The sequence below is a fragment of the Puma concolor genome, chromosome A3 (genome assembly GCF_028749965.1).
Source record: "Puma concolor isolate L17-30 chromosome A3, mPumCon1.1.hap2, whole genome shotgun sequence".
Lineage (NCBI taxonomy): Eukaryota > Metazoa > Chordata > Mammalia > Carnivora > Felidae > Puma > Puma concolor.
The window spans coordinates 115,723,477-115,750,871 of NC_141669.1; the positions used below are offsets into that span (position 1 = coordinate 115,723,477).

Consider the following 27,395-nt stretch of genomic DNA (forward strand, 5'->3'; position numbering starts at 1 on the left):
TGTACTCACAGGCTGTTTATTTATCCAAGAGTAAGGAGGAGAGAGGATGAAGAGAAAAACCAGATGCCCCAAGGTGGTGGAGCTGAGGGGAGAAATGAACAGAAAGGTTCCTCCTCTTTCTCTTGCCATGGACCCCAGGGAACTCCCTTCAGATGAGGCCTCTGAGGGTGGCTTAGGGGCCTCTAGGAGGCCTGGCAGTTGTTGTCTGGGGTCAGGATCCCCACAGGGGCAGGTCCCAGGCTCGGAATGGCTTTTGTGTACACAAAATATCTCTCTGCAAAAGGCACTGATGTGGAGATGATGGGGCACCTGGGAGGCTACCCCATCACAGGCAGGATCCACTGTGTCCTGAGTCTGGGTCCCAGTCCCAAGACTATCCCAGCCTCCCTTAGAAGCTGGGACTCTGCACTCTTGTTCCTTTCCTCTCCCTTCCCTCAGCCCAGTGGTGAGCAGGCAGTCAGCGGAGGGCCAGGTCAGGCCATGTGGTAGATACCCTCTCTTCAGGGCTAGTGCATCCGGTGATCTCTAGGCCAAAAGCCCCAGGCGGGTGACTTTTGCCGAGAGGAAGGAGTGGATGATGAAGACCATGGTTTTGGGGCACGAATGCAGGTCCAGCTGCTGCAGGGTGGATGGAAAGAAGGGTCAGGAGCCCCATCCGGCCTGGCCTCCAGGAGAGCAAAGCCCCCCACGCCCTCTACTCACAATCTCTCCTTCAGCACCCCCAAAGTCCAGGAAAAGGAGGCTGGCACCATCATCTGAGGACATCTGCAGCTTCTCAAAGGGCTGCCGGAGCAGCACAGCTCGGGCCGCACCGGGCTCAGCCGCCCACAGCGTGAAGCCCTTGTCGATGTGCACAGAGAGGGTACAGGGACGGCCATTCCACGTGCAGGCTGCAGGGAGGCATGTGGGCACAGGCACAGCCAGCACCTCAGGGACCATAAGCCCCACCTCCAACCCTCACCAGCAACTCCGAAAATGGGGCTTCAATACCACCAGGGATGGGAAGCTCACTGCCTATTATGTCATCTGTATATTCACCCTGCATGGAGTTGCCCCCACCCTAAAATACAGAAAACGGGCCCTCAGAGAAGCAATACCCCACTTCTAGTCCCACTTTCAGCAACAACAAAAGTGGAACCAGAAAGAAGCACCCGCGTGGCTCAGTCAGCTAAGCATCGGACTTTTGATTTCGGCTCAGGTCATGATCTCATGGTTTGTGGGTTTGAGCCCCATGTCAGGCTCTGTGCTGACACCGTGGGGCCTGCTTGGGATTCTCTCTCTCCTCTCTGCCCCTCCCCCACTTGCGCTTGCTCTCTCTCTCTCTCAAAATAAATAAATAAACTTTAAAAAAAAAGTGGAAAGGGAAAGTTTAAACTCTGCCATGTACAGAAGGCCCATTCCCTCCCTCCCTATAAAGGTATCAGTAGACCCACCAAGCATGGCCCTTGAAGACCTTAGAGACCTGTAGAATTGCCCCATTAAACGTGAATTTCAGGTAAACAATGGATAATTGGGACATACTTATGCTAAAAAGGTGTTTGTTGTTTATCTGAAATTCACATTTAAGTGGTGTCCTATATTTTATTTGGCAACCCTACTCCAGGCACAATCTCTCACAACTTCACCACTGTAATCACAAAGCCAGGGCAAGAAAACCCAGGGAAAAGGGTCTCACTACCCACCGGGGCACCTGCACAGCCAAAAAAAAGAGAGTGTGGAGACCCCAAACCCCACTTTATATGCCCCTCCTGAAGCACCTGAAGAAGAAAGGTTGAATGCCTCTGGGGGTAAGAGGCTCATTACCAGAGAGGCACTCCCAGATCCACCCAGCCCACCTGTAGACACCTCCTGCACACCCTCGGCAGCCCGGTGACAGCCATCCACCAGTTGGCGGGTCCAGGCAGCCAGCTCCTGTGGTGACTCCACGCTGAACAGGTGAGTGTCCACACCGTGACGTGTGCCCGTGCGCAAGGCAAAAGAGAGCTCTGCATCATAGGGCACCGAACCCTTGGAGGGGCCTGAGTGCACCAGCCTAGGGGCAGGGGGCAGAGGGCTAAGTATAAGGCCTCAGACAGTCAGGAAATAGTTCTGGGCCAAGGGGGTGGTGACCTGGGAAGGGACCTGTGACTCCTTTACCATATAATCAGGGAACAGGACTTCCAGAAGGGCCCCGATTGACTCACAAGAGCCCACCTCTTGCCACCCTCCCCCTTGATCCCTCTGCTCCAGCCATACTAGTGTCTTCAGACACACCCAGCACATTCTTGCCTCAGCACTTCTGCATATGCTGTTCCCTCCATCAAGTACACTCTTCCCCGATTATCTGCACGACTCACTCCCTCACTTCTTTCAGATCTTTGTTCAAATGTTGTCTCCTCTGAGAAGCCCTCCCTAAACTTCCTGTCTAAAATAGTACCCCTGGCACTCACTACCCTTACTTTTCATCATGATACCAGAAATTATACTTATTCTTTATTTGTTTCCATTGGTTTTTGATTGTCTCTTTCACTAGAATATCTTCTAGGATAAGAATTTTTGTCTTATTTGTTCACCACTCTATTTTCAGCAATTAAACCAATGCTGAGCATATAGTAGATCTTAAATAAACTCTTGTGACCTGAATTCATGAGTCACTTGATTAGTTTGGCAATCCATGACCTGCTTGTCCTTGGCAGACAGGCAGCTCCTAACACATAGGCCAGAGCCCCACCCAGAGGAAAAGGCATGAGCAGCAAGGGCCTGGGCCTTCAGTTTCATTCCCATTTGCTGTGTAACCTTGGGCAGCTTACTGCCCCTCTCTGGGCAACAGCCTCAGAGTTCTGGCCCTTAGCCCTCTTCAGTTCCTCATTCCACACACACTCTCTCTTGTAGCTTCAGCTCCCCCCAGAGCTGCTGCTGACACCCAGTTTTCCATTTTCCAGCCCAGAACTACAAACCCACAAGTCCCCAAGATTCCTATCTAAGCCCCTCTCTGTCCCCAACACACTGGAGCATCTTGCTCCAGCCTCCCCGCTTTGCACTCTCACCCCTAGTCCCACTGCCCACCGGACCCCAACTCCAACACCCCCCCCATTCATCCATTCATCCTGTCCACCTCCCTCACCCTCCCCATCTGGCAAACACTAAGCCCAGTTAATTTTACCACCCGTGTGTCTTCCAATGCAAATGCGGCCTTTCTTCTCCATCTGCTGCCTCCACCCACCTCCACCATCTCTCCTGCATGACTGCACCAGCCTCCCAGCTTCCATCCTGCCCCCTCCACTGAATTTTCCACATGGCAACCACAGAGAGTCTTCTAAAACACAACCCAAGTCACCTCACTCCCAGGCTAAAACCCTTCCACTCGGCCACAACTCTTAAGATAGAACTAGCATTCCTTAACCAGGGACTAGAGGTTCTGTAAGATCAGGCCCTGACAACTCTCTGTTTCATTTCTCTCCATTTCTTGTACAGATTCTACATACTGGCTATAGCACACTCAAAGATCTATGAACATGCACCAGCCCTTAATACTTCTGTACTTTTGACCGTGTTGTTCTGTGTGAGATGACCTTCCACTCTTTCTTAAAGAGCAAACTTCTATTCAACCATCAAAGTCCAGCTCAATATCACCTCCAGCTAAAGCCTTCCCCATCAGGCCAGGCAGAGTTAAGTGGTTCCTTCACCTCCACGCTTGAAGGCTGTCAGCCTCCCCCACCAGACTGGATACTCCCTGAGGGCAGACTGTTGGGATCAGCTCCCTGTCCCCTGAACTATGCTCCACTAGGTTGGGCAGAGTAGGTGTCAATCAGTGAGTGACTGGTGGGACCTCACATCCTTCTGTTGCAAACCGCCATCTTACAGATGAAGAAACTGAGGCCCAGACAAGATAGAGGTTTGCTTCAGGTCACGTGGGAAATAACTCAGGGCAGAGTGGGGCTGGGGTCCCCCACCTCTGAGGCCCATCGAGAGCATCATCCCCCAACCTCTGGGTGAGACATACACCCCTGCCTGCCCATGGATACCTGGTGGCAATGAGTGGGGCAGTACGGGCTGGCTGGCTCAGAGCCTCCCGGGTCTGGGGTAGATGGCAGTAGAGAAGCAGCTCCTTCTCGGTCAGCAAGGCCAGGGTAGGTGCCGTGCCCCCACCGGGCAGCTGCAGGGGGCAAGGCAACAGTGAGGTGGGGCGGGGAGGGGAGAGGTCAGAGGGCCAGGGTGGAGTGAGATGATAAATGGGAATGGGGTTAGCTCCAGGGGAGGGGATAGGGGTAGCGGACAGATGCCTGGCCCAGCAGGCACCTGCTCAGTCAGCCAGCCGATCTGCTTGATGTCCTGGCTCCCAGCTGTGCTGGTGGCTGCCAGCAGTGCCTGCAGCTCGTCCTTGACCCAAGGCATCAGAGCGTTGACTTGGGCCTGGATGGCAGCTGCCCACGACTTTGCGCTAGCCTCATCCTTGGCCCTCAGGAAGAGGGTGTCTTGGCCATCTGCTGAACAGATCTCCAAATACCTGCAGGCACAAATAGAATGGAGGGGAGGACAAGTCCATTAGGCTGCAGCTGCCCAACCTTGAAATCTGGCCCGAAACCCCATTCACTGCAAGACCAGGAGAAACCACAGGGTGTCCACGAGACAGTCGGGAGCGATACTCACTGCTGGGGCTCCAGCCCAAACTGGGGCTTCATGGGGTCTAGGGACAAGAGACTACGACATACATACACAGAACCATATACATACGAATTAAACACATACTCAAACATGTGTGATAGGAGCCAAAATCACTGTGTGAGGATTCGTGATCTTACTCTTTTCTCCTGGTTTCTAAGGAGAAGGATTCTCCTGCTAGACCAGCTCCCAGCTCCCAGCTTTTCCTTTGTGGCACAGGACCAAAGTGATATACTGCAAGGGGGGCGGGGAGCACAGAACCTGGAGAGGCTTGAGAGGCCAAGTCAGTCTACACAGAAAGAGCTAGAGCTGGAGGAGTGAAGGAGGAAGAAGGGAGGAGGGATTGTGGACAAATGTGGGGGACGAGTTTCAGGGAGGTACCAAGAGGACTAGTGACAGGGAAAGGATTTTAAAATGTTATGTGGAATATTAAAGATTCGCTCCTCTTTGGCCTTTCTGTAACAGATGAAGCAGGGCAGAATCTAAAAGATGGCTCACACAATACCCAACCCCCTTCACCTTTGCCTCCCTCCACTGCAGAGCGAGGAAGCAAGATACTTGAATTCCCACCTCCCTTGCAACCAGGGCTGGCCAGGGGACCCAGGTCTGACCATGAGATACAGCCAGAAGTCTCTGGGGAGGGTGCCCCCTCCCAAGGGAAGGTAAAGCTTCCCTAGATGTGGTGGTTACTCTCCAAAGATGGCCTCCACCAAATCCATCCCTCTCTGAACATCCAGTCCACTTTTCTCATCAAGAGGTGAAGCTTATTTCTCTTCTCCTTGACCTTGTAACTTGGTTTGACAAATACAATGTGGCAGAAGTGACATTCTGGCATTCCTGAGCCACCACGAAATCCAAGTACCCAGGGACCAACTACCCAGATAGAACAAGCAAGGCATGTGGAAAGGACTTCTGGAAAGAGGAATGCTCAGCCAGCCCCTAGCTGTTCCAACCGTTCCAGCTGAGGCAGCAGACATGGGGGCAAAGCGGCCATCTTGTACTTCCAGCCCCAGCAGGTGCCACATAGAGCGGAAGAACTGGCCAGCCGAGCCAGCCCGGGTTACAGAATTGTAAGAAATAATAAACTGCTATCTTCTAAGCCACTCAATTTTCGGATTGTCTGTTATGCAGCAAAAGAACAAAATGCAAGGAGAAAATTTCCTTTGCCTTTTGCCTTCTTCCCATCTGGAACATGGGTACATGTTTGGGCATGCAGCCACCATTCTGCCTCCAAGAAGAAAATACACAATAAAAATGGCAGAGGAAGAAGCTGGAAGGCTGGTTCCTCAAAGGCATTCTTGACCCATGTTTCTTAAACATGTGGAAAAATAAATCCCTCATTTATTTAAGTCATTGCAGATTCGCATTTCTGATACTTGTAGCCCGACATAATCCTAAAACTTAGTAAAAGCTTGAAATATTTTTCATTTTTATTTTGGTTACCAGATTGTGTTCCTTTGACTGGAACATTGTGCCAATATGGAACCACAGTTATATTCATGTTACACACGTTACATATGTGCACATGGTCGAGCACGTGTGCATGCATGCACATACACATATGAATATTAACACAAACATGCACCAACACGTATGCACAAATCTACACCCATAGCCATGCAAATGCGTACATATATACACAAAGTTTTTGCGTTTACACGTCAACTACATGTGCACACACAGAAATGTGTGATATCTGGGATCAGGCTGGAAACCACGATTAACCTAATCATGTAAGTAAGTCTCAGGAAGGACTAATACCACCTTACCTTCACTCAATACAAAAGGCCCCTTTGGTGGAACACCTTAAGTGACCTGTGAATCACCAGTTCTTGCTTCATGGGGGCAGTCTGGGGATGGGGCATCGAGTAGTGCTAAAAGATTTGGAGCTGAACCTCCAGGTCAATGTTGGGCATCTGCCTGGCCTTGACCCCGGCTGTAACTAGGACCCACAGCACAAGCCTTTTATGCTCATGCCATATACACACTACCCCCAATACTGCATACCCCACTTGATCAACATATATTCCATTCACCCACCACCATCACTCAGGCACCTACAATTTCTAAAGCAGAGAGGGCTACCTGGAATGAGGCAAGTTCCATCCCTTCCTGGTTGTGTGATCTTGGGCAGGTTACTTCCTCTCTCTGTTCTCATCTACAAAATGGGGGTGAAATAATAGGACTTTGCTCATAGGGTCGCTGTGAGAGTTGAATTAAAATGTGCATGGTAAACACTCAATATTGTTGGTTGTTACCAATCTTACCATCAGTGACCTGTTAAGGGCTGCTCATATGTGAAGGATGGTATTTTCCATGGCCCTGACACGAATGTTACTAGACATCTAAGAACCTCAGCAGAGTTAGAAGAGACTTGAAGGGACCACTAGGTCTGAAAACTTTATTTCCCAGTGAGGAAGCTACAGGTCAGTGAGGAAGCTACAGGTCAGTGAGGAAAAGGGACTAGTCCACGGAGAACCAGGACTGGAGCCCAGGGTTCTTCCGCAGACCAAGCTCCTTCTCAGATGTGAACTGCTCAGAGGAAGAAGAGAGAAGCAAAGCATACCATCATCCCCTTAACTTCACTCTTACATCCATTCAACAAACATTTCTCAAGCCCCACTATGTTCGGACTTTGTACTGCCCACTTGCAACACAGGGCTATCTTTCCCTTGGCCCCACCACTTAACACCAAGGCGTATCCGTCTGAGCTGCTCCCCACCCCAGATTTACCTGGGCTCCGGGTCAGTGGGGGTGCACCTCCTCGAGACATATGCCATCTTCAAGGATATGTGTTTGGCATCACTGATGTCCCGGGGTGGGGGGCCAGGGGAAGACAGCTGTCGCTGAAGGGGTGAAGCAGGAGGCGAGTCCCAGCCAACCGAAGTCCCGCCGGCAGAGTTCTTGAAATACGGTGAGACCTCTTTCATGTACTTGACTGGTCAGAGCACAGGTCAGTAGTTACTGTTGTGACATGGGCTCCCGTGTGGCACACATCACAATTGTCAGTAATTCATAAGGGTTTAATTTATGTCCAATATCACTATCCTTCTCTAGGCCAAAGTCTCTGACAGAGCAGTGTGGTAGAAAATACTGGATGCATGCCAACATCCAAGCTCTCATGTTTCCCCTGGTTTATAGATCCATGCCACCTGGAAGAAAGACCACAGCTCCCAGCCTCCTTTGCAGTTAGGTGTGGCCATGTGACTAAATCTAACCAAGTAAGCAGAAGCGTTTGGATTTTGGGGATGACTGCCTAAAGGGAATGGACAACAGCTACAACAAGGCAGTGAAAGAGCACTGAACAGGAGTCAGGAGATGTGACTGCTCTGCCACAGGCTCCTTGTTTGCTTCTATTGCTTCAGCCTGCTCATCTGCAAAGAGGAAGCATTGAATGAGATAGTCCTGTGGGACAGGCTGGCAATTGTCATCCGATATAGCAATAGCCTCCCAGCTTAAGACTTCATTTTCCAGGCTCCTTTATAGCTATACGTGCTTATGTGGTCTAGTCTGGCCAATAGAATGAGAGCAGAAGGGATGTGTGCCGCTACCACATTCTGCCTATTAAAGAAAGGGGCATACCCTTCCTTTCCTCCTCTTTTCCCCTGACAGAGGTGAGCTAGCTGGGACACAGACTGGTGAAGCACCATCTTGACCATGAGGACATGAGCCACAGTCTAAGGGAGGCTGACCACAAAACAGAAACAAATGGATGCTGGCCCTTGGAGATGCCATGTCAGACTTGGACTGTTACCTAAGAAACATAGCATAAGAAACAAGCAGCATAACTTGTACCCTAACCAATATAGGTGCTCTTAGCTCTGACCAAACATCATTGAGTAAGTATAGTAGACACCTTCTAAAATAGCATCGTCCAGGGGTGCCTGGGTGGCTCAGTCGGTTAAGCGGCCAACTTTGGCTCAGGTCATGATCTCACGGTCCGTGAGTTCGAGCCCCGTGTTGGACTCTGTGCTGACAGCTCAGAGCCTGGAGCCTGTTTCAGATTCTGTGTCTCCCTCTCTCTGACCCTCCCCTGTTCATGCTCTGTCTCTCTCCATCTCAAAAATAAATAAACGTTAAAAAAAAAATTTAAATAGCATCGTCCAACAGATTTTTCTGTGATTATGTTAATGTTCCATATATACACTGTCCAATACAGTAGCCACTAGCCACATGTGGCTATTGAGCACTTGAAATGTGGCTAGTACAGGCGAGGAACTAAATTTTTACTTTTATTTAATCTTAGTTTAAAATTAAATTCGAATAGCCATTTGGAACTAATGGTGGCCACACTGGACAGCAGAGTTCTAGGATAACAGCTTTGATCTACTTCTCTGCCCAACGAACCCAGAAATTCACATTCGGATATGTGATCCTGCCCTTCTGGATATGCTATCTGGACCAGAGTGAACACCTGACCCACACTAGTATACCCAAATTGACAGTAGGAGAGATCCTCAGCTGGTATCTTGAACAAACTTGAACGCTATGGGGACAACGACCTTCTGCTGTGAAGAGGAGAAAGCTGGTTTATAAGAGAGAAAATTAGTGGAGATGCATGTTGAGAGACAGAGGGAAGGCCCTGCCAATCACCGGTTAACGCTCTTGTTTCTGATACTCGTCCTTTAGAATGTCAAACTGCCATCCCAACAGGAGTTGTGATATTTGCAACCAAAAGAGTCTTCACTGGGGCCTCGACCAATGCCTTTTTAGAAAAGGCAGATCTCACTAACAATGCAGCTACAAGTGAAAGGCAACATGATGAGAAGGTTGATCTAAGAAGAGCCTGTGGGAGTACAGATTCAGAAACAAGTCAGTTTTCTTGAATACCTACCATGTGCCAGGTATTGGACTGGCCCTAGGTAGGACTGGAATGGTAAACATATGCACTTGCGCTACCCTTTCTTTGTCCCTTGCTCATGGAAGACACCATAAATCAATCATAGTGCTTTATGGCAGCCATTACCAATCCATCAAGGCTAATTGGTAATAAATATTTTGGTCATTCTTGTTATATTTATTAGATGAGTTGGGCTGCAAATAATAGAATATATGATAAAAGTGCCTTAAGAAATAAAGATATTTATAATTTCACATAACAAGAAATCTAGGGGCACTTGGCTGGCTCAGTTGGTAGAACATGCAACTCTTGATCTCAGGGTTGTGAGTTCAAGCCCCATGTTGGGTGTGGAGTCTACTAAAATACAAATAATTAAAAATTAAATAAAATGCTATTAAAAAAAATCTAGAGGAAGGCAATCTAGGATTGGTTCAGTGACTCAATTAAATTGAAAGCAAGGTAGACCTCTGTGCCATTCTCTTGGCCTTCCCCTCATGACCACAAGATGGCTGCCACAGCTCAAGCCAATCATTCCTTACATGACAAAACCCAAAGCAGGAAGGGAGAAGACAGGCAGTAAAAGGTTTTCTCCTCACAATTCCCTTATCAGAGAGGTAAATATTCCCATGAAGCCTTTTATCTCATTGGCCTGACTGGGCTCCATGCCCACTTCTAGCACAATCATTAGTAAAAAGGGAATAGTCATGACTTAGACCAATCACAATTCAGCCTCAGGAGCTGAGCATATTTCCACCCAATAAAATCAGGCTTCTATTAGCAAGGAAGAAGGGGAAATAGTTGGTAGATTTGCCCTAGTATCTGGACTGTTCCAAATTTTTTTAAGTTTATTTATTTATTTTGAGAGAGAGACACCAAGCAGGGGAGGGGCAGAGAGAGAAGGAGAGAGAATCCCAAGCAGGCTCCACACTGTCAGCACAGAGCCTGATGTGGGGCCTGAACCCACAAACCATGAGACCAAGACCTAAGCCAAAACCAAGAGTCGGCCACTCAACAGACTGAGCAACCCAGACACCACTTTCCCAATTCTGATGAGTAGCAGTCTCCTCATCCACTAAGAGGTGCCTATGCCTGCTAGCCCTTGAGAAGCTTCCATTACTCTCCCCTCAACTACTATGCCCTCATGGCCATCTGACTTGCTAGCCATCTGACTTCTGCAGTCAAAGCCCAGCCAGTATGCTCTGCCTGAGATCAGACAAGCCAAGGGGTGAGGAAGCAGCTCTTGGCCCAGCTCCCTGGAAAAAACAGATAAGAAGCTATTTCTATCACAGAAGACTGTCCCTCAGGTTCAGACAGGATCCAAGACAAATAGCAGTGAGAATGAAAGGGAGTTACAAACCCTATTGGGGTTGGAAGAGCAGTTAAGTTGAAAATAAGTGCAGGATTTTTTTTTTTTTTTTTTTTTTTTTTTTTTTTTTTTTTTTTGAGAGAACCAAGACTAGGTCTGAAAGTTGGGAACTAGGACTAAAATTGACTCAATGACTCATCCTCATCATTACAGCAGTGACTTACCCCAGGACTGACTACTGGATTATGTCTCAAGGGGTGATAGAGCTGGGACACATCACAGCCTATCTGACAGCCAAACCATTTCCCCCTTTCTTTGCTAACAGAACTCTGAGCCCTACAGATTGGGCTTCTCCCCAAACAAGGAAGAAAATCATGATTGGTCAAAGTTAATCATGATCTTTCCATCCCTCTTGCTTGTGATTGGTTTAGATAGAGGCAGATGATACAATTCTGGCCAATGAGAAGTGAGGGAAAGTATATTCCCTTCCCTTCCTCTCCTCTAGCCTTTAAAAGTTGCTGGGAGGGAAGTTGGTCCCAAAGCAATGATAGTCACTTTTTTTTTAATTTTTTAAATTTACTATTTTATTTATTTTGGGAGAGACACAGAGAGAGGGGTGGGGAGAGAGAGAATCCCAAGCAGGGTCCACACTGTCAGCTCAGAGCCAGACATGGGGCTCGAACTCACAAACCATGAGATCATGACCTGAGCCGAAATCAAGAGTCAGACGTTCAACCAACTGAGCCACTTAGGTGCCCCAATAGTCACTTTTTAAGTACAAGCATGCTTAAACACACTAAGAATGGTGAGGTGTTAAATTAATTTACCCTACGGATATGCTGCTTTTAGGTATTCTGGAAGAAAACTCGTTTCCTTCAATGTTTCAACCTCTTTGAATTGAGTCCTGTTACTTGCAGAGAAAAGCACCCTGATTGATACAGTCCTCCCGCCCCCTACACCACATGGGGAGGCTACAACTGATATATCCCCCTGCTGTAACCAGCCACATCCCTCCCCTGACCAAAGTCCTGCCCTGGCTCCCATCATCAAAATCCAAGACTCTTCAGGACCTGGGCCTTGCCTACACCTGGCTTTACCTCCTGCCACATCCCAAATCTCACTCTCTAGTCTAATCATCCTGGCCTTCTCAGAGCTCAAAGAAACTGTATGAGTTTCCAAATGTCCACACCTTTCAAAATGCAGTTCCCTTTGCACAGAATGCCCTTAGTACATAGTTTAGAGACAGGCACTCTTGAGTTTGCATTCCAGCTCCAGCACTGTCTAGCTGTGTGACCACGGACAAGGAAATTCAGTTGTCTGCAAGTTAATAACAGAGGAATAACAATGTCTACTTCAGAGAGATGTTAGAATTAAATGAGATGCCATAAAACATGTGGCACAAGTCGGGGACTCAAGACACATGAGTTTCTTACCTATCAGCTACCCCTGCCCTTCGTAGAACTCTGCTGTGATTTTGTGGGTTGGGGCTGTCTCTCTCACCAAAATGGAAGCTCCTAGAGGACAGAAGCTGGACTTGATTTGAACCCAGAGTTAATGTTCTATGAATGGAGAAACGAATGCCAGGGCCGGACAGGTTCATTCAAGAGGGAGAAGTTGCCACAGCCCAGTCCAGCCCAGTCCCGTCACCCCACTAGGAAGCCTTTCCAGATGCCCACTCTGGATCCACCACACCCATCACTCTGCAGACCCCTAGACCACACTCCGCTATGTGTCTGTGTGGGAGTTTGTGGGCCCCACCAGGCTGGGAGCACTGTGAGGGCAGGGACCTCATCTGACTTATCTCTGTGTCCCCAGAATCCAGCAGGGATCTCCTATGCTACGTGTTCAGCAGATGAACATTTGTCAACTTTGAAGCCAGAGAAACTGCTAGAGCCCCTGCTCACCCGTCTGGGCCATCCCAGAACTGGGTCCTCCTTCTCCTTTCCCACAGAAACATACTATAAATGGACAGCCTACCAGCCGGTGCCCAAAACAGGGCTTGGGTTTCACAAACTAATTGGCTTGTCCCAGAGTTGGGGGTGGGGTGCTGGGGGCCCCAGAGTATGGCCATAAATAGCCCAGCTCTGAGGCCTCCTCCCTGCTCTGATTTCTGTCTGAGTCACCCGACCAGGCAGGGTGGGGCTATCCAAAAGCAGTGGCCTGAGAGCTGATGGCCCTGTGGTCAGCATTCTTGAGACTCCAAAGATAAACCCAGCTGGTATCTACACCCTCCCCAGCCAAGCTCCTGGCCCAGGAGCCCCAGGAGTCTGGTAAAGCAGTGACACATGGGCTTTTTCTCCCCAAGAAAGCTAAGACATACATAGAACACCCTGCCCCTTGCAGAGGCCCCAGTTCCCAGGGACTTCCTGCTCTGCCAACAAAAGACAGGCCCCAGCCCTGGCCCCAAAAGATTCTACTAGAAACACAAGGAACTGAGACAGGGCAGGACCATTCACCTGGCCCAGTACAATTGGGAGGGAACATATGTGCTTCAGGGATACATCTGTTTTGGCTCAACATAGTATTCCCAGCACGTATCCCAGTGCTCAATAAATGTTTGTGACTGAATGTGCTGGCTGTGAGTCTTGGCTGAAGCCTGCCATCTAAGCTCAAGCTGTTCCTTGTCTGTTCAGTGGGTGGTCACTTACTTGCCCCTACCAGAAAGTACACGGCCTATCCAATTGTTTACTAGGCTATACTCTCTCCTCCAACCAAAATGTCAGTTCCATGAGAGCAGGGACCTATTTTCTTGTTCACTACAGGATCCTCAGAATCTGGTATAGTACCAGGTAATCAGGTACTGACATATAGTACCAGGTAATCAGGAAGTATGAGATTTGTTAAATGAATGAATATAGACAGGCCTGAGGTTTCTCATCCTGGAAAGAAAACATTGAATGCGGGCTCTGAAGTGAGGCTTGGGTTGAACTTCGTTGCTCTGTGACCCTGGACAAGTGACTTGATATCCAAGATCTTCCATTTCTTCATCATTAAAATAGGAGGAAAATATATCTACCTCCCAGGGTATTGAGACTCAATACCTGCAAAACACTTTGCCCTGCTTAGCATAGAGTAAGTCTTCAATGAACAGCAGTGTGGTTATTATTTCCGCGGCTGTTCTCAGTATGACTGTATAAGGGGAAGGGCACAGGAAGCATGATAGGCAAAGATTTTAATCCGGGCCCTGTCACTTGCTATGTGGCATTGGCGAGTCCCAAGGTCTCTCTGAGCCTCATTTTCCTTATCTATATAATGGGCACTGATGCAACAACTCTCAGAGTAAGGTATTATGGGGATTAGTGTCCAGGCTGCCCACTGGCCCACCAAAGATGGTGTGGAGAGGACACGGGGTTCCAACAGGCTCTGGAAGGAGTGACCTTTAAGGTCCTGCTGGTCCAGCAAGGCTAGGTTATAAATAGTTCCCAGCCCCTGGCAGGCCCTGCATTAGGGCTGACCAACAGAGCCTGAGTTGCTACACTCTGGGGCATAAAAATCTCCCCTTCCTGCATCCTTGTGCAGTACAGGGGATACCATCTCTCAAGATCCTAAAGGCATGTGAACCCTTTGACTTAACAATATCCTTTGCAGGAGCCCCGCTTCATATGAATGCTCACGGGTGCACAGAGGGCTCACAGCACCACTGTCTGGGGGCAAAAGGGTAAGAACAACTTGAATGTCCATGAGCAGGGGTGGCTAAATACAAGACGTGAGCTCCCTGATCAGCAGACCGCTCAGTCTTGTGCATGGCTGTATCCATGGTGCCTCCATCGAGTCCTGGCACAGAGCAGAGGTTCAGTAAATACTTGTTAAATGGGGGTGCATGGCTGGCTCAGTCAGTAGAGCATGCAACTCTTGATCTCAGGTTCATGAGTTCAAGCCCTACACTGGATATGGAGCCTACTTAAAAAAAAAAAAAAAAAACTTGCTAAATAAATATATGAATCCCAATAATGGGATATTACCCAATCATTAAAAAGAATGAGACAGAGGGGTGCCTGGGTGGCTCAGTCAGTTGACCGTCCGGCTCCTGATTTTGGCTCGTGGGATCAAGCACCATGTCAGGCTCCACATTGGGTATGGAGCCTGCTTGGGATTCTCTCTCTCCCTCTCCCTCTGACCCTCCCTGCTCCTTCTCTCTCTCTCTCCCTCCCTTCCTCCCTCCCTCTCTCTCTCTCTCTCTCAAAAGAAAGAAAGAAAGAAAGAAAGAAAGAAAGAAAGAAAGAAAGAAAGAAAGAAGAAAAAGAATGAGATAGAACTACATGTACTGAGTTGGAAATATGTCCTCCTCAACTTGTTAAATGATAAAAACAAATATGGAAACTTTCTGAAAGTGTGAAAATATCAACTATGGTTATCTCTTTGAAAAGAGAATTGCTTTACATTCTCCTGGGTTCTTTTTAAGCATATATTGCTTTTTACATTTTTTATAATTTTTTTAATGTTTATTTATTTTTGAGAGAGAGAGAGAGACAGAGCCAGAGAGCGAGTGGGAAAGGGACAGAGAGAGAGGGAGACACAGAATCTGAAGTAGGCTCCAGGCTCCGATCTGTCAGCACACAGCCCAACGCAGGGCTCAAACACACAGACCGTGAGATCATGACCTGAGCCGAAGTCTGACACTTAACTGACTGAGCCCCCGAGGCGCCCCACTTTTTACATTTTTTAAAAATCTAGTTTACTTCAAAAAATATACCACCTCAGGACGCCTGGGGGGCTCAGTCGATTAAGCATCCGACTCTTGATTTCGGCTCAGATCATGATCTTGCCATTCATGAGTTCGAGCCCCATATCAGGCTCTGTTCTGACAGCGCAGAGCCTGCTTCAGATCCTGTGTCTCCCTCTCTCTCTGCCCCTTCCCTGCTCACTCTCTCTCACTCTCTCTCAAAAATAAATTTAAAAAATTTTTTAAAAAGAAAAATACATAGCACCTCATCCCAAACCATCTAAGAAGGATTCAGAGTTGAAGCCCGCATCAACTCAATAAGCAAAGGGTTTCAGGACCTTAGTAGTGGGAGAAAGAAGCACTTACTGAGTGCCCACTATGGACCAACCACCAAACTTGACCCTCACAAAAACATCTTCACCTAACTGCAACAGTTCAATGAGAAGGGTCTGAATCCTTATGTAACATGACTTGCAGTGCAGTATAAATATTTAAGAACATAAGTTTTTGCCTCTAACAGATCTGAGCTCAAATTCCATCTCTGTGTGACCTCGGGAAAACAGCTTTATCTCTCTGAGTCTCAGTGCTCTCATCTGCAGAGTGGGATGAATAACAAGCCTAATTCATAGAGGTCGTTTTGGGGATTTGATGAGAAAATAAATGGAAGGTACTTAGCACAGTGCCTAGCACACTGTAGGTGCTCAATAAAAAGCAGACACCATCATCACTATTATTATCATTATTATTTCTTCCACCACCATCAGCAGCCAGACTCATGCAGTTAATTGGGGCCAGAACCTGTCTCCAGAGCCCCACCGGCATTTTAATCAAGATCCAGGCAGAGATTAAGCCAAGTTTTATCTATAGGGAGTCACATGGCCCAAAGCCATGTGTGTGCATGTGTGTGTGTGTGTGCATGTGTGTGTGTGTGTCCAAATAAATGTTTCCTTGAGAACAATGATTGGAACAATAGGTGTTTGTGGCCATGGGAGGACTAGGCGGGGGCTCCATTCGTGACTATGTTCCCAGGTCAGAAATCTCTCAGGCACCTCAGGGGCACAGCATCATTTGGCTAAGCCAAGCAGGATAGCTTCATATTAGTTGCATCCATTAATTACATCCCTCTTTTAACGGTAGTGATATATTAAGCCAAATTTGGGGCAGGACACTTGGAAGTCCCCATCTGCCAGGGGAGGACTCAGCAGGAGTTCCAAGGACTTATAACCAACATTGTCAGGACTTAGTCAAGCCCAGCTTGAGCCTTGAGCCCCATCTTAAACATTTAGGAAAGTCAACTGAAACTGACATGGTTAAGGTAAAGTAGAAAGGGTCAGAGATGTACCCCACAGATCATTCCCTACTGGCCAAAAGCTAATGTGTGCCAGGCATAGGGCTCTGAGACAAACTACACATGAGTCCTGCCCTGAAAGACCTTCAAGTATACTGGAGAAAACAGTAATGATGGCTGCTGCTGATATAAAGATGATAAAGGCTGACATTCACTGAATGTTTGCATGTGAAAGACATTGTGCTACGCACTCCAAATGCATTGTCTCATCCTTAAAAATAGCAAATAAACTAAATGATCAAATACCTACTATGAGCACTGCCCTTGGTGTTTTATTTTTTAATCTTGCAAATAACCATGCAAGGCAGGTATTACCCAAGGCTGAAACAATATTGGCTTCTGCAACCAGACAGAGCTCAGTTTGAATTCTGTCAATTTCTTAGTCATACGACCTGAAGAAAGTTATTTATTCTCAACAAACCTTGGTGACCTTGTCTGTAAAATGGGAATTATAGCAATTCCTATCATTCTATACTGCCTTTTATCATGAATATTTATGGACATGCTACTCTCTGCCTGTTATTCTTTTTTAAGTTCATTATTTCTGAAAGAGAGAGAGAGAGAGAGAAAGAGAGTAGAGGAGGGGCAAAGAGAGAGGGTGAGAGAGGATCCCAAGAAGGCTCCACGCTGTCAGCACACAGCCCAACACAGGGCTCCATCTCACGAATCATGACATCATGATCTGAGCCGAAATCAAGGTCGGATGCCAACCAACTAAGCCACCCAGGCACTCCTACACCTGTTATCTTTTAAAACTCGACCGTTATGTGGAATGTACCTTCCCTACTTTGTACAAAGTACTGAAACTGACTTTAATTTTTACTGTCCTCTAGTATTATTATTTTTTAAAGATTTGATTTTTGGGACGCCTGGGTGGGTCAGTCGATTAAGCATTTGACTCTTGATTTTAGCTCAGGTCATGATCTCACAGTTCATGAGATCGAGGCCTGAGTCAGGTTCTGTGCTGACAGCACGGAGCCTACTTAGGATTCTCTCCCTCCCTCTCTCTCTGCCCCTCCCCTGCTTGCTCTCTCTCTCTTTCTCAAAATAAATAAATTAATTTTTTAAAAAACCTCTTATTAAAAAAATTATTTTTTTTTAGTTTTTTTTTAATGTTTATTTATTTTTGAGACTGAGAGAGACAGAGCATGAATGGGGGAGGGGCAGAGAGAGAGGGAGACACAGAATCGGAAGCAGGCTCCAGGCTTTGAGCCATCAGCCCAGAGCCTGACGCGGGGCTTGAACTCACAGACCGTGAGATCGTGACCTGAGCCGAAGTCGGACGCCCAACCGACTGAGCCACCCAGGCGCCCCTAAAAAAATTATTTTTAGGTAATGTCTTTCTTTCTTGAGAGAGAGAGAGAGAGAGAGAGAGAGAGAGAGAGAGCATGAGCTGGAGAGGGGAAGAAAGAGATGAAGAGACAGAATCCAAAGCTGGCTCCAGGCTCGGAGCTGTCAGCACAGAGCCGGATGTGGGGCTCAAACCCATGAGCTGTGAGATTATGACCTGAGCCGAAGTCTGATGCTTAACCAACCGACTGAGCCACCCAAGCACCCCTATATTTAAGCAATTTCTACACCCAACTCACAACCCCAAAGTCAAAAGTCATATGCTCTACCGACTGAGCCAGCCAGACGCCCCTGTCGTTTAGTATTATTTTTTAAGGCATCACAGGGTCACTGCTGTCCCCGTCATGCCAGACACACTGTGGGCGGAGGGAGGGGAGGCATTTGGCTGTCTCTCCCTTTGCTCCCAGGCCTGTCTCCAAGGGCCCAGGCTCCAGGTCCGTGGACACAATGGGCCTCTCTAAGCAGCAGACAGTTGGCTGCCAGCTTGGGCCCAGATTCCAATTGCGAACACATCCCTGTGGCTGAGAATAAGATGAAGACATTTGTGCAAACCCCTGAACTAGCAGGGGAAAAGGTCTACAAGGCAGGCTAGGGTTACCGAGGCCTCGCTGAACCCCTGACTTAGGTCAGAGAAGTAAGTCTGGCACCCAGAGTTTGCTAGTGACATCTGTCCTTCTAGGACGTTCTCTGGGGACTCTGTACCCATTGAACCCCAGGCCTCAGGAAAGATGCCCAGCTGCCCCGCCAGGTTCACATCCAAAGGAAAAGCCATCTTTCCATGGCCCCTTGGACGTGGCCCCAGGACTGGGATGGGGGTGGGAAAGTTTTGAACGATGTGGCTAGTAATTAGGCTGGAACATAGGTGGAACATAGGCCCAGAGAGGGTCCCAGGAACCCTGAGTCCAGACTGGTGAAGCTACCAGACCCTTATCTTCTCCATAAGCTCCATCAGATCTCAAGGACCAACCACATGCCAGCATCCTGGCTGCCTCATGTCCTCCAGGCTTCTCAGGTCACCCCTGCAATTCAGACTCTTGACCCCAGTGCCTGCCCCCACGCCTTTTCTGCCTTGGGTGGAATTACCCTTCCACAAATATGCTGTACTAGGAGAGCACCTTAAAAGAGACTTCAAATAAGAAAAAGCTGGAAAAAAACAATAAGAAGGCCACAACCTCCAGACTCTTCCTCTTATCCAAGCCTGCTTAGGTGAAACCATCACCATCTCCTTCCTGTTCACGGCCCCAGCTTCCTCACTGCCTTTCTGCATCCATTTCTGCCTCCCTCCAAAGGGAGTGCCAGGATGGTGCTGCTAAAACCCAGATCTGCCCATGTGCTGCTCCTGCTGAATCCCCATTAATGGCTCTCTGTTTCCTTCCAGAGGAAGTCCAAATGCCTTTAGCCTGGCATTCAAGGCTCCGAAGTCTCTCAGTCTGGATAATCTCCTCTTTCTCCACTCCCTTCCTTATACCGTAGGCTCAGGATAAAGCTAATTACTTCCCAGGCAGCTCCCCAGGTAAGTCAAGCCATTGACTTGACAAGACCTGAGGTCTTGTTCACACAGCTCCCCTGCCTGGAATGCCCTTCCCCAACCCCATACCCACATCTGCTATGGTTCATAAAGTGCCAGCATTCCCCCCGCCCCTCCAGGAAGTCTTTCCTGACTATCCAGAGAGAAGTAACAACTGTCTCCTCTGATCCATGGACAGATTCCCATCTCAGCACCTGTGACACGTTGGTAATCTAGCATTTTTGCTCAGCTGTCCGCCCACCCCACTAGACTGAGATTCCCCTCAAAACCACTGAGTAGACTAGTATAAAAGGAGAAGGAAAGAGAAAGCAGAGAACACTCTCATCCAAAAGGGAGGAATAATATGGGAAGATTATAAACAATTTATGCCAACAAATTTGACAACTTAGATGAAATGGACAAATTTTTTAAAAGACACAAACTACCAAAGCTCACTCAAGAAAAAATAGATCATCAAAATTGCCCTATTAAGAACACGGGAAATGCCGTTAAAAACCTTTCCATAAAGATGGCTTCCCTGGAGAATGCTACCAAACATTCCATGAAGAAATAATATCAATTCTCTATAAATGTGATGGGACAGGAGGGTAATTACTAACATTTATTGAGTGCCTACTATGTGCCACATCCTATTTGGGGCAAGAGATAGGCCAAGCTCCAGCCAGAGGCCTGGGGCAAGATTTGCCAAGGAAAGATCTTACCCTGGGAAAAGTCTCAAAAAACGTTAACAGCTGAGGACTCCCAGTCTTGGAATGGTACACTTCTCTTCCCTACTGTATCCATGATACACATTGTTAATCACTTCCAGCTCCTTTCTGCTGAGCCCAGACAAGACGCCCCAATCCTTCCAAATACGTGACTCCCAGTAGCCACCAGGGAAGATGGCACTCAAAACGAAAGCTACTGATCATCTCTGATCTGGTCTAATCCCAACTGATAGGGAAACTGAGGGCCAGAGAAAACAAGGGTCTTACCCAAGGCCAGAGATTCATCACAGAGCGGACAGATTTTTTTTCATTTTTATTATTTTTTTTCAAATTTGTATTTAAATTCTAATTAGTTAACATATAGTGTAATATTGGTCTCAGGAGTAGAATTTAGTGATTCATCACTTACATATAATACCCAGTGCTCATCATAACAAGTGCCCTCCTTAGTACCTATCACCCAGAGAGAATTTTAGAAACTGATTTTTAAATAGTTTCTATGAGGGGCCCTGGGTGGCTCAGTCAGTTAAGCAACCAACTCTTGATTTTGACTCAGGTCATGATCTCATGGTTTGTGAGTTCAAGCCCCGCATCAGGTTCTGCACTGACAGCACGGAACCTGTGCAGAACCTGCTTATAATTCCCTTTCTCCCTCTCTCTCTGCCCCTTCCCCGCTTGCACGCGCTCTCGCGCGCTCTCTCTCTCTCTCTCAAAATAAAGAAGTAAACTATAAATAAATAAATAAATAAATAAATAAATAAATAAATAAATATTTGTATGAATGAGACAGTGTTTATGTTTTATCTCCTCCACCAGATAGTGAGCTCCTGCAGGAGAAAACCTGGGTCTGATTTAGCTTCTGACCCAGTGCTCTGCACACCAGGTACACAGTAGGTGTCTATAAATGTTTCTTGGCTTAGTAAGGCAGGAATGGAGTACAAGAATTATACAGAAGGCTTGGGTATTAGCTCCTGAAGCCAGGAGATACCTCAAGCTTCTAACACTCAAAGATGTTATCTTCTCAGAATGACTCATGCTGAGAGCCCAGATAGACATTCTCACCCCAAAGATGAAAGCATGAGGAGGACCTCAGCGTGAATTAGAAATGTGTCTGCAGTAGAAATTTTACCATCTACAGATTAAACTTTCAAATAGCAGAACCTAGAAGAGTTCCTCAAGTCAACCAAAGAATGACATTTTGATGAGTTTCAACTGCATTACTGGCTATAAATACCAAAGTAATGAGGCATAGGGTAGCGGAGTCTTTTATACCCATATCATTTATGAGTGATCTTGTTATTTAACCTTGCTGTTAAACTATGACTGTTATACTTAAGCTTCAAGGGCCAATACTGCAGACTTGACTTTTTTAAAGTGTACATTTAAAAAATGCACCAGTGGCATTTAAATAGATACATCGAAAATGTAAAAATAAAAACAAAAGTGAGAAAGAACTGAGGTCAGGGCCACAAGAATGCCAAAGATCACCCAGAGCCTGTTTGTTTCTGTGGCCTCTTGGAGACCTGTTTGGGAAAACAAGGGCCACCTATCAGGATTCAGGCTTGGGGCTCAGCTCAGCAGCTTTGCTAGCCATGGCATTCTCCATCAACCCCCGCCATCTCCCTGTGCCTGTTCTGGGCCAAGAGCCAAACACACATTCCTCAGGCCCCCACAGCTTCCGGAACTGACAGAGGGGAGTTTGAAGAAAGGGCTGAGCAAAACAGAAAACCTCTTGAGTGAGATGGCAAAAGGCAGATATGGGACAGTCACAGCAAGAGACTTACAACAACTGATGGGGAAACTGAGGCCCAGAGAAGACAAAGGTCTCATCCAAGACCACAGAGTGCGGGGATAGTGGAGAGGAACCACCAAGGTCCCTCCTCCAAAACTCCTCTCTGATCCTTGCTGGAAGGATCTCATGTCCTGCAATGTAAAGGCCAAGTCCTCTCCCAAGGGAGGATGGGTCTCAGGGTTTTAAGGACCCTAGAGCTGGGAGCTCTCCAGTTTCCTCAAGAAAGAATATTAGCTGCCTCCTCCCCAGGCCCTGCCCCCTCCTTCCCTGATTCACTCACTGGGTGGAGGATCCTGCCATGTACCTTTTGTCCTGATCACACAACCCAGCAAGGGTTACAGAAATAACCCAGAAGTTAAATCTCTGTTTTACAGGTGAGGAAACTAAAGCTCAGGGAAACGAAATGACTTGTCCAAGTCCACAAAGCTAATGAACAGGAGAGAGAAAATGAAAACTAGGTCTGTCTGGCTCTGGGCCAGCTCTCCCACCACCACGCCATACTGTCTCAAGGCAGGTCCCCAAGTTCTGTCTCTGTTTTCATCTCTGCCCACCTCCCAGCCCCCACTGCTGGGCTGCGGCCACTTGAAGCCTGGGGAAAATAGGAAAGAAGTGAACATCCTTGGGGTCCCCGGTGCTTACCCTCCAGCACCACCTCTTTGCCCGTCTTCTTCAGGACCTGCACCGCCTCATCATGGGTAGCAGAGGAGAGATCCTCCCCATTTACAGACAAGATGGCATCCCCCACGAAGAGGGCCTCAGTCTGGTCAGCTGCCAGGCCCTTGAAGATCTTGGAAATGAGAATAGGCATCTTGTTCTCTCGGCCCCCTGCACAGGCACAGAAAGAGGAAAAACTGAGGCACACGCTCCAATGCATGAGAGTCACACGAAAGCAAAATTCTTTCTTTTCCTTTTTTTTTTAAAGTTTATTTATTTGGAGAGAGAGACAGAGAGCATGAGTAGGGGAGGGGCAGAGAGAGGGAGGGAAAGAATCCCAAGCAGGCTTCATGCTGTCAGCACACAGCCCAATGCAGGGCTCAAACCCATGAGCCGTGAGATCATGACCTGAGCCAAAACCAAGAGCCAACTGCTTAACCGACTGAGCCACCTAGGTGCCCCAAAGCAGAATTCCCTCTGAAGGCCTACCTCAGTGACCAGCCCAGTGCCAAGAAGGTGGCGATGAGAGAGTTAAGAGAATCTCAGAAATTAGTCTTAGAAGTCTGGAACACTAATAAATCATTTTCTAAATTCATAATGTAGTTTGGTCACTGGTGCTTTGGGTGTTTGCCAGTGTTTGAGTAACTTACAAAGTGCTTCAATAGTTTTTTCTTAAGTATTTTGGATTTTAAGTAATTTTCCTACAATGGGGGAACCCACTGATACTCCTTAATCTGGAATAAAGATAGAAGTCAGCTATTGCTATGGCCCCCAAGGTCCTCTTTAGCAATCAGAAAGTTTGACAATCTAGGACCCAGCTGAAAACCAAGGCCTTAAAGTCTAGATTTCAGGAATGCCTGGATGGCTCATTTGGTTGAGCATATGACTCTTGATTACAGCTCAGGTCATGATCCCAGGGTTGTAGGATCGAGCCCTACATCAGTCTCCACGCTCAGCATGGCTTAAGATTTTCTCCTTCTGCCCCTCTCCCCCGCCCACTCTCTCTTTTCTCTAAAAAAAATTTTAATGTTTATTTTTGAGAAAGAGAGACAAAGCGCCAGTGGGAGAGGGGCAGACAGAGAGGGAGACACAGACTCTGAGGCAGGCTCCAGGCTCTGAGTTGTCAGCACAGAGCCTGATGTGGGGCTCAAACTCACAAGGTTCATGACCTGAGCCGAAGTTGGATGCTTAACCGACTAAGCCACCCAGGCGCCCCTTTCTCTCTAAAATAAAATAAAATAAAATAAAATAAAATAAAATAAAAATTTTTAAGTCTAGATTTCAAAAGCCTATCTAAATTGCATCTCTGGTGCAAAGAAAGCTAATACATCTTACTGAATGATAAATTCTTGAATATCATTTTTATTTTTTTTAATTATTTTTAATGTTTATTTATTTTTGAGAGAGAGAGACGGAGTGTGAGCAGAGGAAGGGCAGAGAGAGAGGGAGACACAGAATCGAAGCAGGGTCCAGGCTCCTGAACTGTCAGCACAGAGCCCGATGTGGGGCTTGAACCCACAAACTGTGAGATCATGACCTGAGCTGAAGTCGGACACTTAACTGACTGAGCCACCCAGGCGCCCCTTGAATATCATTTTAAAATATGAATCGTCATAATAGTTCACATTAGTTCCACATACCAAGTGCCAAGCACTGTGCTAAATGCTTTCACTGTTGTCTCACTGCATCTTTACAACACCCCAATCACACATGCATGCTCAGTTTCCTATCAGGAAAAATGAGGTATGGAGAGAAGCCCAAGGTCATCCAGCTAGTTAGTGGCCGCAGAGCAGTACTTGAACCCAGGTCTCCTGGCTCCAGAACCAACACTCTTAACCCTATGGTGGACTGCAAGTCAGGCCCTCAAATATCATATCACCAGTCCATCCCAAAATATTGAAGATGAGGAACTAGTTGCCCATAGAAAGAAGGTCATTATTTCAAGGTCACACAACAAATTGATGGCAAAGGTAGGACTAGAATGCCTCTCCTGACCCCCACACAGGCTCACCGCACTGCACAGAGCTTGAAGCCTAGAAAGGAATGGGTTTCTATTTATACCTGCTCTTCTCCACCTGAAACTAGGGACTTCAGTCCAGTTTGAAGCTATGATCATTCTAGGCTGCCCCAGGCTGGTCTGGACCCTGGAAGGGAGGTTATCGTGGCAACAGGAGCTCAGTCTCTACCAAGGAAGAACTGAATGGAGCTGACACTTTCCCTGACCCCTCCTTTTTTTTTTTCCCCTCACCCCTCCTAAAAGTACCTTCCCACCTAGAACTATGGAGCTAGGGCGTAACTTTACCTGACCTTGGAAAGTCCACGCTCTCTCCAAGTCTCAGCTAGTCTATCTATAAAATAGAACTCTGTATTAACTCTAAGTTCCTCCCTCCTTTGACATATTGAGTGTGCAATTTCTGGATTGACCTGTTGCCCTTTCCCATTCTGGAATTTAGGGACAAGACTGGTGGGGCGCCTGGGTGGCGCAGTCGGTTAAGCATCCGACTTCAGCCAGGTCACGATCTTGCGGTCCGTGAGTTCGAGCCCCGCGTCAGGCTCTGGGCTGATGGCTCAGAGCCTGGAGCCTGTTTCCGATTCTGTGTCTCACTCTCTCTCTGCCCCTCCCCCGTTCATGCTCTCTCTCTGTCCCAAAAAAATAAATAAACGTTGAAAAAAAAAATTTAGGGACAAGACTGGTGCCCACTCTCTGTCTTCCCCATTTCTCCCTTTTAGATTCCTTTGGTTGGCTGCCTAGGAATCTGCCCTTCCACAGGGAAGAACCAACACCCCTCGGCACTTAAGAGGCCTGATAATTGAAGTTCAAATCCCAGCACTGTCACTCACTGTGTGAGCGTGGGAAAATTGTTTTACTTTTGTGAGTCTCACTTTCTTCACCTGCAAAATGGAGATTATGCTCCCCACTTTTTACCATTTCTTGCTGGGATGAAACAGATCATAAACCTAGAGTATTGGGCACAGCCTTCAGCACACAGTGGTAGCTGAGTCACTACCATCCCCAGCCCCTCACCCAGGCCAAAGGGTCTGGAGACACCAATGAATAAGACCCAGCACCAGGGAGAGAGACCTGCATATCCAAGATGATACAAGGGCTGACACCCCTTCCCAAGACAGATAGCAACCTGAGAAGCAGATGGGTAGGAATGGTAAACCCAGTGGCTGGGAGTATGCAGAGATTTTAAGCACTATGGTTAGTTGCTTTGGGAGTCTTTCCTGGGTTCTGTTTTTCCTCTCATCTAACACCAAAAATTAACCAGGAACCTACTATGTGTTGGCAGGGTGAGTACTTCAGACTCCTGTTCTCAGAGAATCATTACAACTCTATCATCATCCTCATTATATAGTAAGGAAACTAAAGTTCAGAGATGGGAAGTGATTGTCTAAGTTAACATGGATCCAGGACTCAAACATAACCTGGTTGCAACCTAAAGAAAGCTGTCTGTATTGGGGATGAGATTTCTCAGAGAGGCAACTCTATGGTCACCCCCTCTCAATTCTGGGCCAGGTGGAGATGGCCGGATCAGGAAACTCAAACCCAGTTGGTCAGGACTCTCCACCTAGGTACACAGGGCCCCGGACCCTCAGATTTCTAGATCCTTTCTGGACCCGGGTCTGTGAGCCCAGCCTGTCTACCCAGGTCTCCAAACCACCCTTGTGCTCCGAACTCGGGGCCTTACCCCTCCCCTCCACCTTGGTTGTGTCCCAGGGACTTCCTCCTCCTTGCCTAGGAGCTTCCCAGGCCTCAATCCCCTTTCTCCATCCTTTGCTCCCCTGGGGCTCCTCTTATCCTTCATGTCCATGCAACCCCTGACATCTCTATGCCTCCACACAGAACTCCCCATCCACCTGTCCTCGGTGCTCCCCAACCCCCTCCACCTGTGCCTTCCGGAGGAGGCCTCCGACTCCCAAAACCCCTCCGACCTTGGTGCTCAGGTGTCCTCGTTCCCTCTGTCCCCTCAGACACCCTCCTTGCCCCCAGACAGAAATCTTCCAACTCTATGTCCTCCGTACGCTGCCAGCCCCCGCGACCTCTGCGCCCTCGGCGGCCCCACAGACACCGCGACCCCGTGCCCTCGGTGCCCCCGGTGCCCCTGAGCCCACCTTTGATGCTGATGCCCAGCCCGCCGGCGTCGGCCTTGCGCACCGTCACGCGGCGCCGCTGGAGCAGCAGCGCCTCCGGCAGTTGCGGGGGCGCCGCGCCGGGCTCGGCGGCGCCGTTGAGCTGCGCGGGCTCCAGCTCCCGTGGGGCGCCGGGCTCCGGGCCGACCTCGCCGTCGGCGGGGCTCACGGTCAGCGCGTCCTCCGCCAGACTGAGCAGCACCCGCTGCCACCTCTCGGCGCCAGCCCCCGGGCCAGCCCCGGCGCGCAGTTCCAGCAGCCCGGTGCGCGGGGAGCGCCTGCCTGACGCCATCTTCGCCTCCGAGCCCCCGGGCCGCCGAGCTCGCCTAGCCCCGCAGTGCCCGGCCCGCTCCGACCGAGCGCCTAGGGCAGAGGGCAGCGGGGGCCCGGCTGGGCCAGCCGCCACCCCACCCCCGGCCGCTGGGGGTGGAG

At 48.3% G+C, this 27,395-nt stretch overlaps 1 protein-coding gene across 1 annotated transcript; it reads right to left on the minus strand.

Annotated features, from left to right (window-relative positions):
• SNTA1 (syntrophin alpha 1) lies at nucleotides 1-27,395 on the minus strand. Its single transcript, XM_025932674.2, has 8 exons — nucleotides 26,946-27,395; nucleotides 22,815-23,000; nucleotides 7,375-7,579; nucleotides 4,279-4,486; nucleotides 4,005-4,135; nucleotides 1,836-2,032; nucleotides 703-890; nucleotides 1-618 (listed from the first exon to the last, which is right to left on the minus strand). Exons 1-8 carry the CDS (start codon nucleotides 27,253-27,255, stop codon nucleotides 526-528), a joined length of 1,518 nt encoding a protein of 505 aa, XP_025788459.2. The 5' UTR covers nucleotides 27,256-27,395; the 3' UTR covers nucleotides 1-525.

Excerpts from the sequence above, each read along its gene's own strand:
- SNTA1 (XM_025932674.2), bottom strand. The coding sequence starts at position 27,255 with ATGGCGTCAGGCAGGCGCTCCCCGCGCACCGGGCTGCTGGAACTGCGC. Across the intron at positions 2,033-4,004 it reads GCCCCACTCATTGCCACCAG|GCTGGTGCACTCAGGCCCCT; the intron begins GTATCCATGGGC and ends CCCTGCCCCTAG. Across the intron at positions 619-702 it reads GGGGTGCTGAAGGAGAGATT|CAGCTGGACCTGCATTCGTG; the intron begins GTGAGTAGAGGG and ends TCCACCCTGCAG.